The sequence below is a fragment of the Podarcis gaigeae genome (assembly GCF_964106915.1).
Source record: "Podarcis gaigeae genome assembly, chromosome: 1".
NCBI lineage: Eukaryota > Metazoa > Chordata > Lepidosauria > Squamata > Lacertidae > Podarcis > Podarcis gaigeae.
The window spans coordinates 126,334,694-126,351,867 of record NC_139678.1 but is presented as its reverse complement, the minus strand read 5'-3'; the positions used below and the strand labels follow the sequence as shown (position 1 = coordinate 126,351,867).

General features: G+C 44.6%; 1 protein-coding gene across 5 annotated transcripts in view; it reads right to left on the bottom strand.

Moving 5' to 3' along the window:
* The window catches only part of CFLAR (CASP8 and FADD like apoptosis regulator), a 45,925-nt gene that overhangs the window by 26,663 nt on the left and 2,088 nt on the right, over positions 1-17,174 (bottom strand). For 2 of the 5 annotated variants that reach the window (XM_083711457.1, XM_083711461.1), the window contains exons 2-5: positions 10,675-11,122; positions 7,071-7,176; positions 2,344-2,479; positions 904-986 (exon numbers count right to left, since the gene is read on the bottom strand). In XM_083711457.1, the coding sequence (XP_083567583.1) occupies positions 904-986; positions 2,344-2,479; positions 7,071-7,176; positions 10,675-11,030 (681 nt within the window). In that variant the 5' untranslated portion in view covers positions 11,031-11,122. Of the gene's footprint in view, positions 1-903; positions 987-2,343; positions 2,480-7,070; positions 7,177-10,674; positions 11,123-14,698; positions 14,823-17,174 lie in introns of all 5 variants that reach the window. The other 3 variants (XM_083711458.1, XM_083711459.1, XM_083711460.1) reach the window with 3 other exon arrangements.

The window sequence follows — 17,174 nt, the reverse complement described above, 5'->3', positions numbered from 1 at the left end:
GGCCGGTCCACTGTCCCTCAGACCTTGTGAGGGGCCGGACTATATTGGGGGGGGGGGTGAACGAATTTCTATGCCCCACAAATAACCCAGAGATGCATTTTAAATAAAAGCACACATTCCACTTGTGTAAAAACACCAGGCAGGCCCCACAAATAACCCAGAGATGCATTTTAAATAAAAGGGCACATTCTACTCATGTAAAAACTGCCGACCTTCTAATTGGCAAGTCCTAGGCTCTGTGGTTTTTGGGTTTTGTGGTTTTTTTCTGTCAAGACTGGCCCGTACGGGCAGGGGTACCTTTACCTTTACCTTTAGGCTCTGTGGTTTAACCCACAGCGCCACCTGTGTCCCTGTTAAAAGTGCTACGTTGTGCCAAATCCAATTTTTAAAAGGACCTAAAGCAGCAAACTTGTCGATTCAGTCACTAAACCATGCTTTCTTATGTCCTCTTGGTATTACACCATAAGGTAAAGGTAAAGGTACCCCTGCCCGTACAGGCCAGTCTTGACAGACTCTGGGGTTGTGCGCCCATCTCACTCAAGAGGCCAGGGGCCAGCGCTGTCCGGAGACACTTCCGGGTCACGTGGCCAGCGTGACATCGCTGCTCTGGCGAGCCAGAGCCGCACACGGAAATGCCGTTTACCTTCCCGCTGGTAAGCGGTCCCTATTTATCTACTTGCACCTGGAGGTGCTTTCGAACTGCTAGGTTGGCAGGCGCTGGGACCAAGCAGCGGGAGCGCACCCCGCCGCAGGGATTCGAACGGCCGACCTTTCGATCGGCAAGTCCTAGGCGCTGAGGCTTTAACCCACAGCGCCACCTGCGTCCCCCGGTAGTACACCATCCTTTCTCCTAAAAGCATGATTGGACAAGCATTTCAGTGCATTGGGTTCACTCACACTTACCGCCGGAGGATCAGCAATAGACAGCTCAGGAAATGATGCCTGAAGTCTGTTAGCACATACAGGCGAAGTGCCAATGGCATGCTCTGGAGATGAAAATTGAACACAGGCTCTCACAAATGATATAAAACAGTCATAATTCCCTAGCAGCATAACTTTCTACTCCAGCCTTGTCCATTGCTTGATTTAATTTTTTTACTGTTTACTGTAACAAAGCACACGTCCTTCGTGGCACGTCCTTGCAGTTAATTTCTATTTAGCTCCATAATCATCAAATGATTAGTACTGACTCTGCAGTCTAATTGCAATGTTCCCCTATAATCCAGTTGTGCTTTGTCTCTTAACACTTTTAAGCGTGGAACTTAAAACTCATTGGGACTTAATTCTGAGTAAACACATTTTAAGACTGGGTCATTCATGGCCCTGGGCCATGGCCTATCGTGAACAAACAGCATACTGGCTGCTAAAACTGTGCCCCCACCCTCTTCCCAGAAGGAGAGGAGGAAAAAACACCCGTCTTCCCTTTACAGAACTGGGGGTCCTTGCACCCTTTCCATGAAATGTAAAACACTCAGGTTTGGCACAATCAGGGAAGACCTTGCGTTAAAGGAATAAATAAAGTGCCCTTCCAAACCTAGACAGCATCTTAAAAAGCAGAGACATCACCTTGCCGACAAAGGTCCGTATAGTAAAAGCTATGGTTTTCCCAGTAGTGATGTATGGAAGTGAGAGCTGGACCATAAAGAAGGCTGATCGCCAAAGAATTGATGCTTTTGAATTGTGGTGCTGGAGGAGACTCTTGAGAGTCCCATGGACAGCAAGAAGATCAAACCTATCCATTCTTAAGGAAATCATCGTTCAGCCTGGAAAGTGAGGTCCAGCTCCAAGGGCCTTCTGGCAATTTTCTCACTGTGAGGTGAGGTTACAGGGAACCAGGCAGAGGGCCTTCTCGGTAGTGGTGCCCACCCTGTGGAACGCCCTCCCATCAGATGTCAAGGAAATAAACAAGTAACTGACTTTTAGAAGACATCTGAAGGCAGCCCTGTTTAGGGAAGTTTTTAATGTCTGGTGTTTTATTGTATTTTTAATATTTGGTTGGAAGCCGCCCAGAGTGGCTGGGGAAACCAAGCCAGATGGTTGGGGTATAAATAATAATAATAATAATAATAATAATAATAATAATGAGTTAACTCTCTGTCATGGTCATTCCATTGGCTGGGAAACAGCTTTGACAGGTGGGGAGTGTAGCTCTGTGCGCTAAACTACCCAGGATTCTTTGCAAGGGATTGTTGTTGTTGGAATGCCTGCTTGGGAATACCCAAGTGAGAGGCTTTGCCACACAAAGCAAGAGCTCAACCACTGAGCTACAGCTCCTACCAAGAACGTCATGTTCAATTTCTCTTTAATACTCTATTCAACGTTAAAATTATTTCACAGCCTTACCTTCCTGCTTGAACTTCTGGATCCTCTTCACCAAGTCTCTCCTGTGCATGTGCAAGAAGCAATCTTCCAGAAAATCTAGGCGGTTAGGAGACACCAGGTCTAAGTTCTCAAGGTCAGTTATAATTGTCAGGAAAGTCTGTTAGAGAATTAGAACAAATGTATAAAACAGCAGACCAAGCAGTATGCATCCAACTTGCAAGTAGGCCAGAGAAACAAAATGGGAAACAATATGCTTTATTTTAATATTTCAGAGGCCATAAATATTTTTTTTCTTTTTGGTTGATGTGTACAACCAACACCGGCACTAGCGTTTCCTACATAGGCTACCTTGCGAGTAAGCGCAAAATATTACTCTGCCCATCTGAAAACACTGCAAAGTAGATTTTCCCCATTTTACAGATGAGGAACTGAGTCCAAGACACGGTGGCATGAGCGCAAAGCTGCCAACACTGTGAGTTTACCGCTGAGCAGAGATTGAGCCTGAATCTTATATGGAAAGCCCTAGACTTTTATTTACAGCAGGGGTGGGGAAACATTTTCAGTTCAAAGGCTACTTGGCTTTCTGGACAGCTTTCCAGGGGCCACATTCATTTGTTCAGTAAGCTAGTTTCTACAACAAAGGTCCGTACAACAAAGGTTTCTACAACAAAGGTCCTTGCCAACAAAGGTCTGTATAGTTAAAGCTATGGTTTTCCCAGTAGTGATGTATGGAAGTGAGAGCTGGACCATAAAGAAGGCTATCGCCGAAGAATTGATGCTTTTGAATTATGGTACTTTGGCCACCTCATGAGAAGAGAAGACTCCCTGGAAAAGACCCTGATGTTGGGAAAGATTGGGGGCACAAGGAAAAGGGGATGACAGAGGACGATATGGTTGGACAGTGTTCTCAAAGCTACCAGCATGAGTTTGACCAAACTGCAGGAGGCAGTGGAAGACAGGAGTGCCTGGTGTGCTCTGGTCCAGGGGGTCACGAAGAGTCGGACACGACTAAACAAAGTTTCTACAAAAATTCACACCACCCAGGCAAACAAGAGGCATTATAAGTGTTAAATGACATATTCCCGCCCAGCAAAAGCGCTCAAGGACCAGATATGGAAGCTTGGAGGACCACATTCAGCCCTGGGCCCAAGGTTAACTTAATCTCCTGGATCAAAAAGGGCCCTCATCGAAGAAACTTTCAGGTGGGAGAAGGGATTGCAGAAGTGTTGTTAGCTATCACACTGAGAGCTGAAAGAGAGCCTGAAGCTCTTGCAAGACCCACCAAAATAAGTTCTCAGATGAATGATTTTCATTTCTCTCCCCTGCTCAGTCACCTACAGAACTCTTGACTCATATCTAAGACATATCTCATGTACAGATGAGACATAATTCTAACTAATGTAAATACTGATATTCCCCTTGTGAGACACAGATCAATACTTTCAAAATTCCAATGCAGGAGCAACTGCACAATTAACAGCACCCTTTGTATGAAAAGAGAAAGAGGAACAGACAACTTCTTTCTTTTCTCTACTCAGTCATTTAGAGTTTGAATTTGCTCTGCTCCAATTCCTCAGAGCATGTAGCAGAGAAAACATGCAACTGAAAACCAGCTTTAGAAACAAGCAAATCAGGGGTGTTTTTTCAGAAGTGTGTTATTACATGAATAGAAGTGTAATAGAAGTTTTTTCAGAAGTGTGTTATTACATGAATTACATGAGTGCCTATGAAAAGATGCTTACATTTTTTTGTGAAATTCCAGGAAGGCAAAAAAAAAACAAAACTCATGAGTTGACAAGGCAGCCACCCAATGCCTTTCCACATTGCCCTTTGCTGTCTGGATTTGGTACCCGGATGGAATGACAGAACGATGCTCTCTGCTGAATTTAACATGATGGGCTTTGCTGCCTTTCGGACACGCCAAGACAACAGCTGTTTACAACAATGTCCGATCAAACCTGTTAATGTATTTGACTTTTGTGGGAACACATTCTTCCAACATGGCTAAAAAAGCCGCCTTTATTGGTCTGTCACCTGCCCCCAACTGTATTACCTGGGATATGAAGGCTTTCTAAAGACGTTAAAGCAAAGATTATCGGATAATGCACACAGTGACTTGCGATCTCGATCACACACAGTCTGTAGTCCGCTGGCAATAGGAGTACAATATGGGCATGTCTTTAAGTTAACATCTTACATTAAAAACCTGACAGTACCAAACTATTGAAGGCTGTTCACCAAAGCCAGACTAAACGTCTTTCCTTCTGCAGTGTTGGATGGCAGGTTGAGAGGAGTTCCCTACCAGGACAGACTTTGCTCGTGTGCTCAAGACATCGATTCCATAAAACATATTTTGTTGCACTGTGCAAAATACGAGCAAGCCAGGGCTGAACTGATATTACCCTTGCTGGTACCTTCCCCGGGAAAATCAGAGGCTCACTATGTCAGGTTCCTATTGGAAGACCAGACAAATGCTAGAACATTAGCAGTGGCAAAGTTTTTATCGGTGGTTGCAAGAACCAATGATCCCTATATTCTGAACAAAATGCTTGTTTAACCTGGTAGGCTGTATGAATTGTGTATTGCTTTGTAACAATTTGTTGGGTCTCTGGGCCATAATAAAGATTGATGATGATTCTTCCACCCACACATTTGAAAGGGCATTATAATACTAGCCCCATTGCTTTCTATCCTGATCTTTCTGTTCCACTGAATTTATTCATTCTGCCCTGATCACCAAAGTAGAAAAACGTATTCATCCAAGGGCCACATTGCCAATGGTGGATGGGACCAGGCAGAGCAACAGCTGCAACTCTTACGTTGGCAAGAGCTCACCATGGTTCCCACTTATCAAAACGGAGCATGCCCGAGCGGGATACCTGACAAAGCTCCCAGTTGCCACACTAAGAACCGCTTTTACAGAACTACAATTCCAATCGATGCGCTCGGTAGTGCTGGATGGACGGTATGGCAAAGTACATTACGAAGAGAGACTCTGTCTGTTTGGACAACCCTGTGTCGAGGACCTGTGCCATTATTTATAGCAGTACCTGTTATATATGGGACGCGGGTGGCGCTGTGGGTTAAACCACAGAGCCTAGGACTTGCCAATCAGAAGGTCGGTGGTTCGAATCCCCGCGACGGGGTGAGCTCCCGTTGCTTGGTCCCTGCTCCTGCCAATCTAGCAGTTCGAAAGCACATCGAAGTGCAAGTAGATAAATAGGTACCGCTCTGGCGGGAAGGTAAATGGCGTTTCCGTGTGCTGCTCTGGTTCACCAGAAGTGGCTTAGTCATGCTGGCCACATGACTCGGAAGCTGTACGCCGGCTCCCTCGGCCAATAAAGCGAGATGAGTGCCGCAACCCCAGTCAGCCACGACTGGACCTAATGGTCAGGGGTCCCTTTACCTTTTTACCTGTTATATATAGACCCAAGAGACCGACTTATAAAACCCCTGTTTATGAATGGAACACATTTGAATAGGGTGGAAAGGGTGAAATGGCTGCTGAGCAACACGGACGACTTTGTTACTTATAAAGTAGCACTCTATGCGCTGGCAGCTAAGATCAGGAGGAAGGAACTAGACAAAATAGCGGTCAACTGCTAAGGGGATTCGGATATTTAATTTGGCACATCTTACCTGAGAATCTTCTGCTACTCTATTCTATATGCAACATATAATTTTAGTAGCCGTGACCGTGGTTTTATTGCATGTCTGTGCCCAATGATTTTTATGGTTATTGTTGTTGTTGTTTTCCTGTTGTTTTCCCTTTTTGTTCTCCTTCTGAATGATGCCATTCACAAATAAAAAGTTTAATTGGAAATTGGAACTTTTACATTGGCAAAGAACTCTACATTCCAGCTGTGCAAAATTCAGAAGGTTTTTGACACAGCTACGTCTCTTCATCAGCCAAGCAAGAGGCATTATCACAGTTGCAACCTGGCATTCCACACCGGCAAAACCACTTGAGGGCAATGTGCAGCAGGACTGATGACAGTGCCAAGGGCCAGGGAGAAGCCTGGAGGGCCACACTGAGCTATCCTCGTACCTACGGGACCGCCTCTCCTGGTATGCCCCACAGAGGAACTTAACGGTCTTCAAACAAAAGCATCTTGGAGGTCCTGGGCCACAGGGAGGTTAGGCTGGCCTCAGCCAGAGCCAGGGCTTTTTTGGCTGTGGCTCCGATCTGGTGGAACGCTCTGTCACAAGAGACTAGGGCCCTACAGGATTTGACATCTTTCCGCAGGGCCTGCAAGACAGAGCTGTTCCACCAGGACTTTGGCCAGGGCACAGCCTGACTCCCTCCTTTGGCAATCCTCACAGAACTTCTAGCCCAATGGTTGCCATTAATTTGATTGGAATTAATTTTAAAATGAAATGATGTTTTATCGTTTTACTGTTGTTAGCCGCTCTGAGCCCGGCTTCGGCTGGGGAGGGTGGGATATAAATAAAATTTATTATTATTATTATTCGGGGTTTCCCAAACTTAGGTCTCCAGCTGTTTGTGGACTACAACTCCCATCATCCCTAGCTGGAAGTTGGTCAGGGGTGATGGTAACTGTAGTCCAAAAACAGATGGAGACTCAAGTTTGGGAAACACCGCTCAAGGTTTCCCCCCCTCAAACTTCCTTCCTTCCGAGTATCTGTTCTTTTTCCATTAAAAGGAAGCATGCGGCTTTTCACACAAAGGAGGCCTTTAAGCTTCACAGTTTTGTGAAGCGCCAGGATTTCAGAAAGAGGTAACAAACCTTCTCTTTTGTTGTCTTCCCATAGGATGCATCGTTCATCATGAGGAACATAAAGGAACGCAGATCTTCTTCATCCAGTTCCTTGCTGATTTCTGCCATTAGCACCCTGCGCACAAACACAGAGAGTTGCCATTTGAAATTAATTCACAATCCCATTTCTCTTGATGACGGGGTCAGTCAGTATTTCCCATACCACACACAATTCCTTCCTGAACCAATTTTTTAAGCACACACAAAGACACCCTGCTTTTTTACACTACAGTGGTACCTCTGGTTAAGTACAGTGGCGCCTCGCAAGACAAATGCCTCGCTAGACGAAAAACGCGCAAGACGAAAGGGTTTTTCGTTTTTTGCGTTGCTTCGCAAGACGATTTTCCCTATGGGCTTGCTTCGCAAGACAAAAACGTCTTGCGAGTTTACTTCCTTTTTCTTAAAGCCGCTAATACCCAGCGAATCTGCGCTCCGCAAGACGAAAAAATCGCAAGACGACACAACTCGCGGAACGAATTAATTTCATCTTGCGTGGCACCACTGTACTTAATTCATTCCGGAGATCCATTCTTAACCTGAAACTGTTCTTAACCTGAAGCACCACTTTAGCTAATGGGGCCTCCTGCTGCCGCCGCGCCACCAGAGCACGATTTCTGTTCTCATCCTGAAGCAAAGTTCTTAATCTGAAGCACTATTTCTGGGTTAGCGGAGTCTGTAACCTGAAGTGTATGTAACCTGAGGTACCACTGTACAGTATTTATGCTCATGGACTGGAACAATCATTCTCCACCTGCTGTCCCAAAAACATTTAACTAGGGGAATTAAACACAATGGGTTATGATCCTTCACTCATGGAAGTCTCTTGGTTGCAGTGAGTGGAATTGGAGGAGAGTGGTTTGGCTGGTTCCCTCTTCTCTCCTGAGCTACTCTTGATCCTTTCAAACAGTGTAGGAAGTTGCAGGAAAAAGGGGAAGTTTGCTAAAAAAAATCACCCATCTTTCCCATTCTGTTCATGGAAAGCTCAGCTGGAGGAAACAACCTTCTGGGAGTAGAAGGACACAACTGGACTTATTTCCGAAGGAAGAAATGCACAGAACTGCACTGTGAATTGCAAGGAATGACTGAATATAGGCTGTTGTCAGTCCAGGGTACCCATTCTGAGAGTGAATTTCTGCTGTATTTATGCACTGAATATAACAGGAGCGTTTCATCACTGCCAATGCAGACTTGTGGCAGAATTTCTCACCTCTGAAGGAAGTTGCCCTATCCTGTATCTGAATAAGAAGCTGCTTTGACATGAGACAAGAGGCATGGCAAAGTCCAGGTCAGTGATTCAGGCAGGTGAGCTCCTGAAAAACTGAGTCCTTCTTAGCCTTGCACAATGTGCTGCTCATTTAATGCTGCGTGGGAGACACCGAGAAGCTGAAAAGTGGGACTGAGAAAGAAGTCATATACCTGCATATACAAGTACAGTCCCTGACATCTCCAGCTAGAGTTAGAACAGGCTTCTATTTGAAAAGCCACTTCTGGTCGGCTTGGACCAGCCTTCCCCAAGTTGGTTGTTTTAAAACTCCAAATCCCATCATCTCTAGTAGCCACGATGGCTGGGGCTGATGGAAGTCTGATAAAGGCTCGTGTACACAATACAGAGCCTACATTGGCTCCCAGTATGTTTCTGAGCACAATTCAAAGTGTTGGTGCTGACCTTTAAAGCCCTAAACAGCCTTGGTCCAGTATACCTGAAGGAGCCTCTCCACCCCTATTGTTCCGTCCGGACACTGAGGTCCAGCACCGAGGGCCTTCTGGCAGTTCCCTCACTGCGAGAAGCCAAGTTACAGGGAACCAGGCAGAGGGCTTTCTCGGTAGTGGCGCCCGCCCTGTGGAACGCCCTCCCACCAGATGTCAAAGAGAAAAACAACTACCAGACTTTTAGAAGACATCTGAAGGCAGCCCTGTTTAGGGAAGTTTTTAATGTTTAACCGACTACAGTGGTACCTCAGATTACAGACGCTTCAGGTTACAGACTCCGCTAACCCAAAAATAGTGCTTCAGGTTAAGAACTTTGCTTCAGGATGAGAACAGAAATCGTGCTCCGGCAGCACGGTGGCAGCAGGAGGCCCCATTAGCTAAAGTGGTGCTTCAGGTTAAGAACAGTTTCAGGTTAAGAACGGATCTCCGGAACGAATTAAGTACTTAACCCGAGGTACCACTGTATTGTATTTTAATATTTTGCTGGAAGCTGCCCAGAGTGGCTGGGGAAACCCAGCCAGATGAGTGGGGTATAAATAACAACAACTACAACAACAACAACAACAAATAAATAATAATAATAATAATAATAATAATAATAATAATAATAATAATATTAATGCTCCTGACTCAGCAGAAGGCATTCTTTCCCCCTCACAGCGGTCTGGTTTACACAACACATTCAAACTATAGTTTGAAACAAACCAAGGCACATTGCTCAAAAGCTCCTGAATTGCTCCTGCTACAGCGCTGCTGACATAAGCCAGAGTCTGGCGAACCAGGTTATCTAAATACTGTTTTGTGGTTTGTTTCCTGGCATGCATTGGGTGGGGGTTGTGGTGGATGACACTGGACACGGGGACAGAACCCACTTGCCCCTTCTTCACATTTCATGCCCACATGGGAGTTGGAAAGCATGGCGTTGATCTGATTTACTATCTTGATTTAATCTGGATGTTTTCCTCTGGAGAGAGAAGAGGAAAGAATACGGCACTGCAAAATAAATGCTGAAGCCCTACCAAAATACTGCCATCTGATCTGTCTTGATGTTTAAATATGGAACAGCCAAAAAAAATGGGATGAAAATGATGTATAGATGGTATATTACACCTGTTAAATTACCTAAAATATATAAAGTTAGCAACAAATGTTGGAAATGTAAAGAAGGAACATTTTATCACATGTGGTGGGAATGTAAAAAAGTGAAAAGCTTCTGGGAAATGATATATGAGATGAAAAAAATGCTGAAATATACATTCATAAAGAAACCAGAAGCATTTTTACTGGGCATGGTAGGAAGTGATATAAATAGAAAGAATGTAAGCTGTTTTTATATGCAACGACGGCAGCAAGAATATCATTAGCACAAAAATGGAAGCAAGAAGAATTACCGACGAAAGACGAATGGAGGATGAAATTAATGGACTATGCAGAATTAGACAAACTAACAGGAAGGATTCGAAATCTGCGGGACCAGAAATTCACAGAAGACTGGTGTAAATTTACAGACTATTTGAAAAGTAATAGTGATGATCAAACTACGTTTGTAGGTTTGCAAGAAGTTTTGTGAGGTGGATTATTGAAACTACTGCAAAAATGGATAAATGGGAGGATGATTAGTTAAGATAATTAAAGGCAATATGAATTTAAGAAATGCATAAGAAGTGGTTAAAACGGGGGCTCATCAGAGGTGCTGATGGGAGTCCATAAAAAGATTGTATAAGTGGTGATGTTTTGTGGTATGTATCATAATTCATATGTTAAAATTAATAAAAATTATTATATTAAAAAAAAATGAAACAGCCAAGTGAATGTGGTTACCTTAAATCACTAGCCGCGGAGGAAACAGATGCACTGAACTCACCTGTACTTTGGTATCAACGGGGGAAACTGAGACAAATTGGCTTCCACAGCTGCCTTCCTAGTCCCCAGGACTTTCCTCAGCAAGTCAAATCTCTTCAGTCTGTACAGGAGTTCGGACAAAGTGCTGAGCGTCAGTATCTCCCTCTCGTTCAAAGCCATGAAGAGTTTCCGGGTCTCTGCCGCAGGTACGTCAGGAACAAGATCTCGGCACAAATATTGCATGGTTTCCCTTTCCTCTGCGTCCAGTTCCTGTTCAATTCGGTGAAGGAGGACAGCGGGCACTTGGGGAACTGTCATCACAAGCCACTGTCCCTTTAAAAAGTCGTGCGTGTTTGCTAAACAGGAAAGCCAAGTCATGAGCCTTTTTCTTCTGAACACAATAGCCTCCTTTCCCCTTGGTCTCCAGCAGCCGGGCTTTGCTTTCGGGTCTTTAATGTGAAAAATAAAAGCTGTATGAAGAAGGAGAAGAGAGAAAAAAAAAAGACCAAGAGTTGCACAATGTACAGAACTGTACCCAAGACACACTTAAGTTTGTTGTCTCATCCGCTGCAATCCTTAGGTCAAGCTTGGCTCTTGAACTGCTGAAGTTCTGTAAAAACCTGCTTTTTTCTTGATTGCACAAGACTCAGACTGAATGTAAAAATGGAATGCCCAGTTCACACCAAAATTTTTATCAATCGCACCGGTTGGAATGCCCAAGAGGAAGCAAACTAGTCAAAAAATACACGGTGAAACAGAGAAGTCAAATTCCGATAAACTACTCCCACACAGTTGAAGTCTTTTTTTATTGTTATTCTAAGAGGTGGAGAGGGCTAAGGATGAGAGAAAGTGGCTTCTTTAAGGCTGGTTAGTGAGGCGATGGCAGCTCAGTCTTTTGCAAAGTAATCCTATACAGTGCTACCTCAGGTTAAGTACGTAATTCGTTCTGGAGGTCTGTTCTTAACCTGAAACTGTTCTTAACCTGAAGCGCCACATTAGCTAATGGGGCCTCCTGCTGCTGCCGCCGCACTGCCGGAGCACAATTTCTGTTCTCATCATGAAGCAAAGTTCTTAACCCGAGGTAATATTTCTGGGTTAGCGGAGTCTGTAACCTGAAGCGAATGTAACCTGAAGCGTATGTAACCCGAGGTAACACTGTACAGATCCCCAGAGGAAGCCCTGTTTAGGGAAGCTTTTAATGTTTAACAGACCACTGTATTTTAATACAGTGGTACCTCAGGTTAAGAACTTAATTTGTTCTGGAGGTCTGTTCTTAACCTGAAACTGTTCTTAACCTGAAGCACTACTTTAGCTAATGGGGCCTCCCGCTGCATGATTTCTGTTCTCATCCTGAAGCAAAGTTCTTAACCCAAGGTAATATTTCTAGGCAAGCGGAGTGTGTAACCTAAAGCGTATGTAACCTGAAGCGTATGTAACCCAAGGTACCACTGTACTTTGTTGGAAGCCGCCCAGAGTGGCTGGGGAAACCCAGCCAGATGGGCGGGGTATAAATAAATTATTTTAATAATAATAATAATAATAATAATAATAATAATAATTGCAGTGTCTTCCAACTGAAAGCTTATAAAAATTATGGAGGGGAAGGAAAATACAGTACAGTGGTACCTCGGGTTACATACACTTCAGGTTACACACTCCACTAAGCCAGAAATAGTGCTTCAGGTTAAGAACTTTGCTTCAGGATAAGAAAAGAAATTGGGCTCCTGTGGCACGGCAGCAGCAGGAGGCCCCATTAGGTAAAGTGGTGCTTCAGGTTAAGAACGGACCTCCGGAATGAATTAAGTACTTAACCCGAGGTACCACTGTAGTACAGTGGTGCCTCGCAAGACGAAATTAATTTGTTCCGCAAGTTTTTTCTTCTTGCGAGTTTTTCGTCTTGCGAAGCATGGTTTCCCATAGGAATGCATTGAAAATCAATCAATGCGTTCCTATGGAAACCGCCTTCAGACCAGGTCCGGGGACAGTCTGTCCCCCAACCTCTTCTGAAGGCTGGGGGGGGGGACAAGGGCTTTTTTCCCACCACCAGCCTTCAGAAGGCTGTTCTGAAGGCTGGCGGTGGGAAGAAAAGCCCTTCTCCCCACCTCCCGCCCCACAAGCTCCGGGGACAGGAGGGCTTTGCTACCGACCGCCAGCATTTTAAAAGCCCCCGGGACAGCGGAGACTTCTCTGCCGTTTCTCCGCTAACCCGACGGCTTTTGAAGGCAGGCAGGGGGGGGAGCAAAGACTTTCGCCCACCACCGGCCTTCAGAAGAGGTCCAGGACCTCTTCTGAAGGCCGGCGGTGGGCGAAAGCCTTTGCTCCCGACAGCCAGCATTTTAAAAGCGGTCCAGGATAGCGGGAAAGCGCAGCGCAATTCCCTGCTATCCCGGACCGCTTTTAAAATGCTGGCGGTGGGGAGCAAAGCCTTTCGGCCCCCGCCGGCCTTCCTGGACCTCTTCTGAAGGCCGGAGGGGGGCGAAAGGCTTTTCTCCCCACCGCTAGCATTTAAAAGAGGTCCCCGGAGATTTCTTTCTTCGCAAGAAGAAAGCCCATAGGGAAATTCGTCTTGCGGAACGACTCAAAAATGGAAAACTCTTTCGTCTTGCGGGGCCCCACTGTACAAGAGGACTTGTTGAATTCAGTGGCAGCTACTATAGCTTAAACCAGGCATAGGCAAACTCCAGCCCTCCAGATGTTTTGGAACTACAATTCCCATCATCCCTAACTAAAAGGACCAGTGGTCAGGGATGATGGAAACTATAGTCTCAAAACATCTGAAGGGCCAGAGTTTGCCTATACCTGGCTTAAACCCATTGTCTGCCAATCCATCACAAAAGAAGGGAGGATTTCCCTGCTTGTGCACTTATGACATTTTCCTAGGTTTGATGCAGAAAGAATTCAAAGAGACAATGAAGAAGAATGCCAAGGATCAAAATACTTAAACCTGGAATGACTGCCTGATACATAAGAGAACTGATAGGAAGGGTTGGAGAAGGACTATGATGGGAGTCTTAAAGGGACAGACTCTCTTTTCCCCAAATAATATCAACAAATAAGACTTTTGGGTTGCCCTAGTTAGGCAGGTTCAAATCCGCATTCTCCATGAGGGGAAAAGGGGGGTGAGATACTCTGCCTTAAATTCCTTAAAGGAAGGGCAGGATCAAAATGAAATGAAATAAAAAGTACGCTCTTCCCACACTGAAAAGGAGTACAGTGAAGACCTACTCTGAAAGAGAATTTCAGAAAATTTCAAATAAAGCAACCGTGAGACTAAGGTTGCAATTGTTGAACGGTCACTTTAAAATGTGAAGGTTCATTACTGTTTCACAAGTTGTGTATGTCTTTAAGGGCCAGGACCAAGGCAAATAACGAGATCCCAGTCTTGCAGCTGTGAAACATAGCAGGTGCTGTTAGGTTGTGTTAATTAAGCTGTGTCAGCATTTGGGCATAGTATATAAGGAGCAGCGCCTAGCTCCCTCTTTACCCAGGGGGATGGGTTGGTGGTTGGGTCTGGTTTGTTGTTGATGTATTTAGTGTATAAGGAGTTTTTGTTTTTGTTTTTAAAACCTTGTTTAGGTTATTTTTGAGTCCACTTTTAATGCATGGTCTCCCCAGCAAGCTCTCTGCAGCGCTACTAAACTGCAAATAGCCAACAGCAATATTATGCGTCTTTATGTGGGAGGAAGCCCCACTGAATACATTTCTGAATAAAGTACTGAATAGGATTTATGCAGGCTATAGAGTTTTTGATCAGAGAACCACTGGCTCTGCTATTAAATGTGCGCTCCCACTACCGGCAGACAGCATAAAATCTGCAGTCCATATCTATCTTGCCATTTGTTACAAAATACGGCATTTCCCCCCAAACCAGCATTGATCCAAATTGAAGAAAAGGAGGACCCAACTGCATTTTAAGAGACACCCAGCCTCTTTCCCAATAATGACCTATGAAGATCCAAAGACCAGGTTAAGCCCAATAATAGGATACAAATGACCAAAAGAATATTCTTTGAAATTTCAGCAAAGACATGACAAATCAAACCTACCTAGAAATTAAAACTGCCTCTTCATAAGCTGGCTGGATCCTTCTGCTCATGGGCAAAAGTCCTGAGAAATTAAAGCCTTCTGTATCGGCTGTCCAGATAATGTTTTCAGTCCTGAAATTAGCTCCTGGGGGACCAACAATGACAGAGGATGTGGGCTCTCCATTATCTGATCAGAAACATTATTGCCACAGGAAATACCACTCTTTACACTCAGCGAAGAAGAAAGTCATGTCAACGACATTCCACACATCACATGCATACTTTTAAAAATCAGTCATCCCCCTTGATGTATTTTCTTGCAAAACAAATAAGGAAGCCAAGGGGCAGAGAACATATACATTTCTCCTTTTCTCACACAAACACACCCAGCATACCTGACCACCCCCACCATTCAGAAAAGCGCCTGCCATTAAAAAACAACAATGCTTAAATTTCTAAATCCCCCTTTTTAAAAAATGAAACAAAAAATGCATAGTGCCCACAGATGCCAAGTTGGGGGATTCCTGTCTTATTTGGTGACCATTATAGTATCCCTGCTGCGTGACAATTTGTTTTAAGACATCCATAACCAATTCTTCCACAGTTGTGTAGCTCCGGGTTCCTCGCTGAGTCTAGACTTCTAAAGATAAAGAACATTAAACAGTCGCAGGACTAGGTCACCTGACAGGATAAACCAATCTATGGCATGATGAGACTGCTGTGGTGTGTGGAGCTAACACAAAGTTTGGCTTAGTGTGTTGTGTGAAGCGGGATTCATGGTTAAGCGCCTCCCTCACTAGCTACGAAATTATCTCAGGGTGGCAGTAAAAAGGACTGCGAACGAATAAAGTCCCATAAGGCTCCTCTCTGGGAGCCTACATGTTCATGCAGGCTTGGAAAACCATCGTTTGGCTTGCTGTGTCGCACATAGCAGGGTCACACACTCTCAGAATAAAAGCATAAACAATTAACGAGTAATAATAATTCCAGATTAGTAGCCATAGTAGTACATTAGTAGCCATAATGTACTACTGAAACTTCCTGGTTTCTCTCTCCTCTACCCCCTCCTACTTTAATTTAAAGTAATATGATCCTGCTCACTGGAAGGACAGATCGTGAAGCTGAGGCTCCAATACTTTGGCCACCTCATGAGAAGAGAAGACTCCCTGGAAAAGACCATGATGTTGGGAAAGATGGAGGGCACAAGGAGAAGGGGACGACAGAGGATGAGATGGTTGGACAGTGTTCTTGAAGCTACCAGCATGAGTTTGACCAAACTGCAGGAGGCAGTGGAAGAGAGGAGTGCCTGGCGTGCTCTGGTCCATGGGGTCACGAAGAGTCGGACACGACTAAATGACTAAACAACAACAACAACAACATGATCCTGGTCATGTTGTGCGGATGCCTTCCATAGCAACTACTCTATTCTGAACTTAAAAATGGAAAGTGTAATGCTGGTGGTCAACAAAAGAGGTTTAAAGACTCTCTCAAGGCAAATCTTTAAAAACGTAGTATAAACACAGACAACTGGGAAACACTGGCCTGTGAGTGCTCCAGTTGGAGAACAGCCTTTACCAAAGGTGTCATGGACTTTGAAGACGCTCGAACTCAGGACAAAAGGGAGAAATGTGCTAAGAGGAAGGCACGCTTAGCAAACCCTCAACGTGACCAACTCCCACCCGGAAACCTATGTCCCCACTGTGGAAGGACGTGTGGATCCAGAATTGGCCTCCACAGTCACTTACAGACTCACTGTTAAGGCTGTATTCATGGAAGACAATCTTACTCGACTATGAGTGATCCCCAAAGAAGAACAAGGATATGATCCTGGAAAAGGAACAGGTGGACTCTTCCATTTCCTGGATTTCATACGGAAACAAATGGGTATGGAATTTCCACAGCTGCTCCAATCCATCTTTTGACCAGTGAGGAGGTCTGGCTACACCCAAGTTGCTTGGAGAAACAGTTAGGGGATGGGCAGATTTCAGGCTTGCGAGATGTACTTTGTGTAAAATAGTGGTTCAGTGAGTGGACGTATGTTAGGAATTCAGGAACCACATGCTCAGGCCAGAGATTGGAGGTCAATATTGGAAGAAAGTCACACCTTTGACAGTTTTGTTGTTTCTAGACAACTGGGAGTCAGACACCCTTGTTGGTGATCTACTGCAAATCACCCAATTCCTGACTGAGCTGCATTTTCCCCTCCTCAGTCATGTACAAATAATATATTTAAAGCAGTGGTGTCCAAACAGTTTTGATGAAGTGAAGGGCCATGGGGGCCGACCCACCTTTTTTTAGGGTTGGAGTTGTTGAGTTTCTTTTAGAATTGAAGTTGTTACCTTTTTTTTTAGGATTTTACCCCAAGAAATAGACTGCCACAGGGGCCAGATTAAACCGACCAGTGGGCCAGATTAGGTCCCTGATACGGACTTTGGACATGCCTGATTTAAAGCAAACACACCTTAAAAACAACATTGGGAACTGTAGGTTGTGAAAG